The 11162-nt window shown below is 32.4% G+C and overlaps 1 protein-coding gene and 1 long non-coding RNA gene across 8 annotated transcripts; one reads left to right on the top strand and one right to left on the bottom strand.

Annotated features, from left to right (window-relative positions):
- Positions 1-462: 462 nt before the first annotated feature.
- LOC107029768 lies at positions 463-4606 on the bottom strand. Its single transcript, XR_001458069.2, has 4 exons — positions 4471-4606; positions 3366-3429; positions 1932-1986; positions 463-1795 (listed from the first exon to the last, which is right to left on the bottom strand). It is a non-coding gene; the product is annotated as an uncharacterized LOC107029768 (long non-coding RNA).
- An 824-nt stretch (positions 4607-5430) lies between these two features.
- On the top strand, positions 5431-10697 carry LOC107029664 (pentatricopeptide repeat-containing protein At1g71490). Of its 7 annotated transcripts, none has more exons than XM_015231098.2 (4): positions 5614-5831; positions 6577-9035; positions 9235-9290; positions 10006-10697. In XM_015231098.2, exon 2 carries the CDS (start codon positions 6672-6674, stop codon positions 8889-8891), a length of 2220 nt encoding a protein of 739 aa, XP_015086584.1. In that variant the 5' UTR covers positions 5614-5831; positions 6577-6671; the 3' UTR covers positions 8892-9035; positions 9235-9290; positions 10006-10697. The 7 variants fall into 7 exon arrangements, with proteins under 7 accessions (XP_027775268.1, XP_015086584.1, XP_027775269.1 ...); XM_027919468.1 differs by having other exon boundaries at positions 9349-10697; XM_015231097.2 differs by having other exon boundaries at positions 9235-9492.
- The last annotated feature ends 465 nt before the right edge of the window (positions 10698-11162 follow it).

Here is an 11162-nt window from a genome sequence, read left to right as displayed (position 1 = left end):
ATTCATGTTCATTGGTTAAATTAATTAATCAAAATAAATTAATTCATATTCATTGATTGAAAACTTGAGTTTCAAAAAAAATAAATAAGGGTAGAATGATAAAGTTACATCATTTCTTAATGCATGCATGTGCACAGTAAAAAAGTGACATATCATATAGAACGAAGGGAATATTATATTATTTGTCGTTGCTGCTATTCTTTCCATATTATTTTCATAATTGATTTCATGTACTTTACTTGAGCCGATGATCAGTTGAAAACACTCTCTCTACTTCACAAGCAGAGGCGGCCCTACATACATAGGTAAAAGTGTACGTGCACCCGTAAACTTATATATATATATATATATATATACTAGAGAGGCATGGCATGTGCTGAGCACGGGCCCAACATATAAGTAGATTTGTTCTCCGTAAATAATCAAGTATGCTGAAAATTATTCAGATATAGAACCCACAAGTTGCAAGGGAGCAATATTATTCAAATTATGTGATGTTTGACATGCAAACTATACACAACCTCCCCAAATTATCACATAGTAGGACTAATAAAATGTTGGCACAAATCAAAACAAATTGTACCCGAACAAAATAATCAAAAAGTAAGAAAAAAAGGCAGAATGCTCAAAGTTGTTGGGAACATTCTGCATTTACAGTTTATCATTCATATTCTATTGGTGTCACAACTTCTGAATAATTCAGTGTACCATGGAGAACATTAACTCACTATATGTTGTTTCTGAAAATTATTGAAAAGTGAATACAACAGAAATAGTTGACACGAGTTTCTGTTAAAGTCTATCAATTTCAATATTTGCCCAAAAAGAAGATTTAGACAGGAAAAAGTAAGTAATCCTTTTAAGAGTCAATTTCATCTTTATCTGCTTGAACAAGTCATGTTTTTATGTAAACTACAAACACCTTTTAGAGTACATATTTTCTCAAGCCTTCTCTTGGAAAAATTGGGATAGAAGTGAGCCACAATCTCTATTAAAGATAAATTCATAAGAAGATGATTTATTGATAGATTTATTTTGGCTACCAAAAAGCCATCTTTCTTTTAGAAAGCTCAGTAAAGATGCTATTTAAATTATCTCACTTAGATATTGTAGCTTCTATATTTAACAAAACGATAAGAACCTTATAAGTTCAAGCAAATTAAAGATAATGATACAAAGGAATGATATAAACTTGCTTTGACATTAGTCTTACCTCTAGCATTAATAATTTGAGTGCCTAACTTGGATAAAAACATATTATAACTATGTTTTTATCCTTTTATTTCAGTTTACTACTTGTAACTTAAGATTTTCAATTCAAAAAAGGAAAAGTTGAACAACAATTTTTTAAAGCAAAACCTATCCTACATGCATAATCACATAAAATGTGAAAGGTAGATAATACAGATAAATACCTCATTAAGGAAATGAATATTACCTAAATCATTTCCAAACATCATTAGTCTCCTACCGTATGATCATCTCGATCCCAACATTGTTCTTATGAATATGATATACTATAGTGTTTTGGTATCAGAAGTTGCAATTCAAACAATACAAGAATAACAGAAGAAATTCAGATCATACTAAAAGTATAACTTAAGAATAACTACTAAATACTAATACAACATCATCCAAAATAGAACACTATGGTTCCCTACAAATCTTAAAAGCTTGAAAAGGGTGTAAAATTGTACCTGAAGGCTTGAAAATTAGAGAATCTGAAATCAATCAATTTCCATGGTTTGACCAGCTTGTCGTTCTGTTTCTAGAACTTGATTGTTTTTCTCGATTACTTACCTCAGCAACACAATTGTTAAAGCGAGTAAGGATTCAAAATTCTAATTGGCAAGTATATCAAATGTTTTTGAATCATAAAGGAGTCAAATAGTACACATAGTATATATTAATATAAAATAAAGGCAAATTACCAAGGATTTGGTAACTCTTCATCTTCCATGTCGGGGAAACAATTAGAGTAAATTCCTAAAGAAATTGTTGGACATATAAGTATGTCTACAAATAAAAAGATATCAACATATATAAAATATTTCCATCCATACCCACATTTTACATATAAAATAAAGATAATCACCAAAAAAGTAAAACTTACTTGATTGAAGTAGTACCATATACATTCTTAATACCATGCCCCTTTCTTTCATAATTAGTTAGCAAGGAAGTTAAAAGCATTTCATTTAACATCCTAAAAATATATTATTTTCATATTAATCAGACAATCCGTTTGTTGGTCATAATGTCTTTTGTGGATCTGGGGGATATGATCGACACGATTATCAAAATGAAGCATCATTTGTTGCTAAATTATATATAAATGGACTTCAAAAATTTATTCGCAGATAAAATCATAACATCAATTAGTATTAGATAGTTGAAAGTAAGATATTTCAACTTACAAAATAAATTAAGCAAAGCTTGAAGAAACCGTTAAATTGGACCTCTGATCAAATAGAGAGAACCAACTGAAACGGGATAAGGAACGTATAAACAATGTATTAAAAGAAGATATCTGTGTTTGGTATGAAGTAATTTTATACAATACCCATTAAATACCGCTATGCTACAAAACATAAGTATGTGACTTCTTCAGTTGTCGTGTCATGCCCCAATGCTATTTTTCTTCCTTAGAATCCACATCCCTCTTATATGTTTTAGAAATTTCATTTTCATATGGCCTTGTAAAGTTATACATATACCATTCACCTTTTTGAACCCGCACTTTTGTAATCACCCTTTTTAAAATTACCTCTACTTCCACATTATATTTTCATAACCACTTCATGAGTAAATTATTTTTTTCCTTCATCTAGTTATTTCTAAGGCTGCTAATTTCTTGTTCAATGTGACACTGTCCCACTTTATTAGATGTATCGCCTTGTTCTCTCCATTTCTTTGTCATTTTTCTCCTTCTCATTATGTCTCTTTCATAAAACTTCTGTGTCATATTTATAGCATGGGGAAGAAAGACATCAAATAAATACTATTATTAATTAGCATTATATTTCTTTCCATAGTTTAAAACTATTATTTCTCGCCTAGGTTAATACAGGATTAGGCAACATAATTAAAATGTCAATACCCAGTCTACGGCCAAAAAAAGATAAATTCCGTTTTAACAACAGTGTCATCATATTGAATCATCACTTGAATCTGAATGTGAAATTCAGTACACAAAACAATTAAGAGTTAAAATATGAAATTTATAGCACCACACACTGCCATCATTGCATTTCCTATAAATATGAAATGTCCAAAATAATATTGATACATAGTTTATAATTTCATATCTCAAAGAAATGATAGAATTTACTCATACAAATGGAGAAACATAATATGTGTCTTACCGTCAGTAGAGGGAATCATATCATTCCTGACACAATCCAAATCGAGGGCATATTTTCATGCGGCCTGCCAGAAACAACAAAAAGAACATAGAAAAAGATCAGTTTTACTTGATATATAATTGTGAAAAATAAATATAAATACATAACAATAGAAGTGTTTTGCAATCATTTGTAACATTAATAATGCCATCCAACATGAGTCATACACTAATTTTCTTTTTCACATCTATCCATTACCTCGTGGAGGAGCAAAAATAAGTAGTTTGGAAGACTATTTCGAAAAATTCCTACGGGTTCATGGACACTATCTATTTCATTAATAGGGAATCACAAAACTCATTCTGCAACAAAACTCCTAAAGTATCCTTATATGTTAGTTTCATTATTGAACTACCTGCCAACTATTTATCAAAACACCCATCAGCCATCAAAAGTTCACTTCTCCTATGTGAATTGATGATTGATATTTCAGATAAGAAACTCACACACACGATAGTTTAGATAAACTTTTCAGCCTTCACTGCAAAAACAAATAAGCAAAAAAGCAAAATCAATGAATTTTTCGAAGCAATTAATATAACTTCCCTGTTTTGAAATACCCATTTCCATTCGTTTCCAATATTCTTTTATAGTTGGTTGTGGAGATCATCAAATCCACCCATTATCCAAATCGAAAATTCAATTTTAGGTATCGCTGCTCAATTTATCCAAAACAAAGGAAAATTATATATATGAAATTGAGAAAGAGAGTAGAGAGAGAGCTTGATGTTCCCAGCCTCTCATCTGTTCAATTTCTCTCATTTCCTTTCTTCTCCAAGAACATACAAAGGGCTACATGAAAAATTAACAAATTGAAAGAACACCCCACATCCAAAACAAAACAGAAGAAACAATGACAAAAATTACAAAAAAAATTGAAATACAAAGTCGTAAATAGGGGATGACGGAGAAAATGGCAGCAACAACAACATCCAATCAAGTTCCTACCACAACTTTAAAAAAATTTGAAACCCTCATCAAATGAAAAAATTGACAAAAATTGATCAATCAAAGACTAAAAAAGATAAGAAGAAGAAAAAAAACAGGCAAGAGAGGCAATGCATACCTAAGATGACTCAAGTTTCACTGGAAATTTCAAATGAAGCCTTCCATTTTGCAAGAGTATTTGTTCTTAAAGTTCCTAATGGAAAGGAAGAGGGATATATCACAGAGAAAAAAAAAGGTGTCACAAGCTCATATATAGTATGTACCATCTTTTAAATATTCTAAATTTTATATATATATATATATATATATATATATATATTATATTATAACTATATATTACAATATGAAATATTCAACCAGATAATATGAATTTGATCAATTTAAAAAAATAAATCTTAAACACAATCTCAAAAAGAAGCACTTGAGAAAGTTGATGACATCTATAACACTGACGATTTGTATTATCGATTTGATTTGTTGGAAATCCACACAAGTCGCAAGATGGATGAGTTCACGTGTTTTCTGTAATGTCCAGAGCCTACATTCTTGATGTAGCTGGCATTCGAGAATCCTTGTTAGCCCCAAGCGAATTCTTGACTTGGTTCAATACTCAGGGGAAGGCTTACAATATATAAACAATTGCAAAGATTTTTTAACTCAAGAATATATAAGAATATTCTACTAGTCAAAAATAGACAACTCAAGTCTTTAAAACGTTTAACAAATAATTGGAAAAGACTCCTCAAAACACTGCTATCTATCTACAAAACTCCTCGTGAATTCATTTGAAAATCAATGTTTTCTCTAATTTTAAATGCAAAAAAATTAACTTTTTGGAATACTTAGTTTCCATATATTTATTTTGAAAATGAAACTCAACTCTCCTCATTTTCCTACTCAATTACTCAAGTCTTAAAACAAGTTTAAGAAATTTGTATTAGACTTCTCAAAATAACTCAAAAGACTCTCTCAAACTCGATTCTTAATCTTTTCTTGAATTTGAATTATGAATTCAAGAGTTACGACTCATGATATGAAGGATCTCTTGATGATTAAATGTAGTTTAAATTGTTAGAATTAAGAAATGAATGAAGGCTTAACTCGAAGGGATAGAAACAAGTAGATGATCCTTGATGTAAGTCCGTAGTTATTTGAAACTTCTTTATATTTTTCTGGACTCGTTTGGTAGAAGGGTTAAGGAATAATTGATTTTAGGATTGGTTTATGTCATGTTTGGTTATCACAAGATTATAATATTATTTTATTTCACATTACGAATGAAATGACTAATCCCAAGATAATTTAGTCTTGAGACAATAGTTGATCACTCTCTTAGCTTCTTGATTGACTATGTCATTAGTGAATTGAAAGGGATGGTCTCATCAATGTATCAAATCTCAATTTCTACTCTAAATTGCTTTATTCTAATGCCATATTAGGAATATCTTCAAGTGTGTAACAATCAAAAGGTTTTTTCAGGTATTGCTACTAGATTATTATAATTATAATAATAAAGAGATTTTAAACTATTAAAAAATTAGAAATAAATTAAAATTGCATCTAATTTTAAAACACATGACATGCTGTGTGTATTTACTCCCTTTGTCTAATTTTATGGTTTACATTTCAAATTTTTCGATAAAGATCTATATACATCTTATCTTCTCCGGAATCAATTTCATTTCATCGGGTATGTTATTTTATTTTTAAGAATATAGATTTATTTAAATAAAGGAAAAGTTTCTTACTTTGGCTAGCACACAAGGTGTTTGAGTAAATTCCAAAGAGAACTTTTATATAAGTTTCCTCCCTATGTCTACTCACTTATGCTTAGAGTTATTACCTCTTCTTCTAAACTAACATACAGTTACATCAAAGTTTAAATTTTTTTTGGAAAATTTGGGGTAGGTGGGGAATTGAAACCGTAAGTTGAAAGTTCAGGTAACCAACAAACTAAGTTGAGGAGATTTTTTGAAAAGCTTAAAACTTTAATAGTTCAATAATCAGAAATCTTGTATAGCAACATAATGATATTACATAGTATTTTAAAATGTTTCAACATACAAGAATCATAAAAATTAGGACAGTATGGTTTTCAGGTTGTGTTAGAGAGCTTAATAATTATTTTCCTTTTTGGTTGCATCTTATTTTTAATCAAATGAGTAGAGTTTTATGGATTTTTTGCCGTTATTGTGTCTCTTACACATTATGATTCTTTTTGCAGGGGTAGATTGGCTAAATATCAATCTTTTTAAGCTGTTACAGACTGTTGTTGGTATTGTAAATGTGCCACAATCTTGTTCTTACTCATTATAGTTTATGCCCTCTAGCTTTAGTGTGCAACGCAGTAACCTTCTTCTGTCCCAAATTCAGAAGTTCATACCTAAAAAGTGGACAAGTGTAAGAGAATCAAACACCCGAAAAAACTGTGGCCAAACCTTGCTGTGTAGCTCACATCAATGTATTTCAGGGCCTTGTAAAGGAAGTAATGAATCAATGGTGGATTGCTTACTGACAACCTTGAAGGACTTTGCAGGCCAAGGCCACATATGCAAAGCCTTTAGAACCTTTTCTCTAATTCGGACTCATGTCTCTTCTCAAACCCCTTGTGAACTTGTTATACAGTCATTATCATCTCTTTTATTATGTTGTACTAATAGCAAGTCACTCTCTGAAGGGAAACAAATTCATGCATGCATTATTAATTTGGGCATTGCACATAGTTGGAATTTGGTGCCGAGGATAATCACCTTTTATACGACCATTGGTTTAGTTGATGATGCTCATGTAATTGCTGAAACTTCAAATATCTTGCACCCGCTCCCTTGGAATCTCCTTATTTCATCTTATGTTAAAAAGCGGCAAAATGAGGAGGCATTCTCTGCCTATAGGCAGATGGTGAATAGAGGTATAAGACCCGATGATTTCACTTATCCGTCTGTTCTTAAGGCCTGTGGTGAACAACTAAATCTTGCTTTTGGCCGTGATATTCACAACTCTATAGATGCTAGTTTACTAGAGGGTAACTTGTTTGTCCAGAATGCTTTAGTTTCTATGTATGCAAAGTGTGGGGAAGTGGATGTTGCACATGATATATTTGAAAGGATGCCAGTTAAGGATGCAGTTTCTTGGAATTCGATGATCTCTGGTTATGCTTCCAAAGGTATATGGAGTAAAGCTTTTGAGATTTTTGATAGAATGAGGGCTACTGATGCTGAATTCGATATTATTACTTGGAACACCATAGCTGGAGGTTGCTTGAAGACAGGTAACTTTGTTGGGGCTCTTAAATTGTTATCTCAAATGAGAACTTGTGGAATTCAGCTAGAACCTGTGGCAACACTTATTGGCTTGGGTGCATGTTCCCACACTGGTTTGTTAGAAATTGGAAAACAGATTCATGGCTTAGTGATCCGAAGTCACCTTGATGATTTTGATAATGTAAGAAATGCTTTAATCAATATGTATGCCAGATGCAAGGCACTCAAGCAGGCACATCTTTTGTTTCAGTTTGTTGACTCTAAAACTGTAATTACTTGGAATACAATCATATCTGGTTTTGCACATTGGGACAGGTCTGAGGAAACTTCCTTTCTTTTCCGAGAAATGCTGCTTTCTGGTGTTGAGCCGAATTATATCACTATAGCAGGCATTCTCCCCCTGTGTGCTAGGGTGGCAAATTTACAACATGGTAAAGAATTTCACTGCTATCTTACACGACGTGAAGGGTTTGAGGAATATTTGCTCTTGTGGAATTCTCTTGTGGATATGTATGCAAGATCTGGAAAGGTATTAGCAGCCAGAAAATTATTTAATTTGATGAGCAAGAAAGATGCAGTTACCTACACTTCGCTGATAGCAGGATATGGTATTCAAGGTGAAGGAAGAGAAGCAATTGAACTATTTAATGAAATGATAAGGCTCCACATAAAACCAGACCATGTGACCATGGTTGCTGCTTTGTCAGCCTGTAGTCATTCAGGCCTTGTGATGCAGGGCCAGAAATTATTTGAACAGATGCAAAGTACTTATGGTATAAATCCTCATTTGCAGCACTTCTCTTGCATGGTTGACCTCTTTGGTAGGGCTGGTCTACTTAAAAAAGCAAAGGAAATCATTATAAAGATGCCTTTTGAGCCGACACCTGAAATGTGGGCAACTCTCCTTGGAGCATGTAGGATTCATAGGAATACTGAGATAGGAGAGTGGGCAGCCGAGAAACTGCTGGAGCTGAGGCCTGATAAGCCTGGATACTATGTGTTGATTGCTAATATGTATGCAGATGCTGGGCGTTGGAACAAACTGGCAAAAGTGAGGACCGTCATGCGAGATTTTGGTGTAAGAAAGTCTCCAGGATGTGCTTGGGTTGATACTGGTTCTGGCTTTTCTCCCTTTTTGGTTTCAGATACCTCCAGTGGCCAAACAAATGAAATTTATTGTCTACTGGGAGGACTGAATAGGCTAATGAAAGACACTGGTCATTTGACTACAGAGGATTCGTCTTCCGAAGAAGAACTTTGTGAAGGACTTCTTTTGTAGTAAAGAAAGGCGAGACTATGTCCAGTCCTTTGACTGTTTCCACAAGAACTTTGCTCATGTTTCCTGTTGCAAAGTATTTGTCGTCGCTCATGCAGAATATGTGCCAGTTTGATCAAACATTCTGTTTTTTCTGTCACGGTTGAGGTAAATGACTCTGGCATTAAATGTCTCGTTTTATGCATATCAGCAGTTTCTTTTAACCATGTCAGAGAAAGGTTAGCAAATACTTAGGCTTGTGATTCTTGCAATGCCATAGTTGTCTTTTCACTCCCCCTTGTCTGAAGCTCCGATGTTTTTCTTGATATTTTTGACTGCTGATGATTTTTCTTTTTACAAATTGCAGCCTTGCAGGTTTTGGAGAGTAAGGGAACACTTATAGAATCTATACCAGTCTTCAAGGTAGAGGACACAGACTCCTTAACTGAAATTCAAGTGTTAAAGTCTATTTTCTCATTAGTTTTGTAGGCTTGTGATCTCAGTTGCAATGCCCAGGGTTCTTTCCCTGCAGCATATGCTTCATTTCGCATGATAAATCCCTTGGTGCAGACTCATTCTGTTCCAAATATTACGACCATTCATTTTATACTGATGCAGTTTTTAGGTATGTTCATCCTTTCTTGATTTACTCTCTCAAATCCCTTGGTGCAGACTCATTCTATCCAAATATTTCTTTTGATGTGCTCCGTGATGTATTTATATCAATACTGCCTTTAATAGATCTTGAGACTAGTCAGTTTTGTTGAAGATGAATATAGAATTAACAAATGATAAGATTCAACATTAAGTTATAGAAGTACTATCACCTTCCGTTGGGTTGAGCCATTTAGTTTTTATTTGAAGTTGGAACTTCAAGCTTCGTAACTATTCTGATGAAAAATGCATATTGTAGACTGCATTTGAATTATATCATAGTGTTCTATTAGTACAAATAAACAATAGCATTTAAGCGAATGCCTGAATGGTACATCAACTTGCATGCGCCACAGAAATACATTCAAAACACTGTAGTGCCAATTCATTGAAGAACTGATAACCCTTTCTGTTTTACTTTGTGAATTTCCGCGCCATTGCTGAAACAATTGATTTGATTTTCATTTACTTGCCAAAAATGCAGAAGCAAACAATGGACGAAAATCTGGCATTTGAAATGCTGGAAAACAACTTGAATATTTTGCGGCTATGAATATAATGTAGCTATGGGGAGATGGTTCGAAGTCCTGCATGAAGAGATAGAAGGTTAGATTTGCATTACTAAACTGAACCTTGAATCCTGGAAACACCAACGTTAGCCTGAAAACCTCTTTCTAGAAAAGAAAAACGTGTAAAACGAACATATTATTACTCATATGTGTTCCACACCAATGTTCTAAAGAGGCAAAGTCAGGTGATTCATTGGTGAATTTGTTCAGTTTGATGTTGACCTTAAATGTATCAAACAACTGGGCAGAAGCTGTTGCTCTTCTTTATGGACACACATGAAGCACAAAAAGAGGACATACAAGATTGATAACTGAGAGGTGTCCTCCAAAATGTTAGTTGATTGTATCAAATGGACTAATTGAACTCCATGGAGGATGCTTAATGAAGTAAGGATGATCAATGATTTGCTCAATCCACATTCAACAATGCTTTTAGAGAAGCTAATCAAGTAGCAGACAGATTACCTTGATGTGAATGTCGAGATACTCTTTTTATCCATTTTATTACATCTTTGAGTCTTTTTAACGTATCATTTTAGGTGAAAGATATGAATTTGGTTAAATGTATTTGAATTTTGATGAATATGATTCAATAGGTTTATAATTTTTAAAAACAAGCTTTAATCACATGATATATCAATGAGAAAATGAGTTTAAATAAAATAAAAAATATTTTTGAGAGAAATACTGATATTTAAATAATTTCATTATCCTAAAAAATTAAGATCAATTTCAATAGTCAATTTTCAAAATTTGAGTAGCTCGGAGATGAAAGAGAAAAGACGAAAATTTAGGGAGAACCTAAAATCATTTCAAAATATGGCTGTTTACACTAAAAAGGGAACTGTGATTACTTAGAGATGGACATGGTATAGTATTAAAAAATTTTAGTTGGTGTATAATTTTGATATTTGAAAATATATAGATCCTTATTATCAAATTAATTAATAGGGTATATTTAAATTCAGTTTCAATAAATTTATCGATTAAAATACAATAAAATTGGTAATCATAATTTATTGGACTTCAATTTGTATATATTCGTATAATAGAAATAACTTCAATTTTTCAA

Source organism: Solanum pennellii, chromosome 9, assembly GCF_001406875.1.
Source record: "Solanum pennellii chromosome 9, SPENNV200".
NCBI lineage: Eukaryota > Viridiplantae > Streptophyta > Magnoliopsida > Solanales > Solanaceae > Solanum > Solanum pennellii.
Note: the sequence above shows the minus strand (reverse complement) of the source record. Positions and strands in the feature narration are given on the sequence as shown.

Bases quoted from the DNA above. Each gene is read 5' to 3' on its own strand.
- LOC107029664 (XM_027919467.1), top strand. From the start codon at position 6,672: ATGCCCTCTAGCTTTAGTGTGCAACGCAGTAACCTTCTTCTGTCCCAA.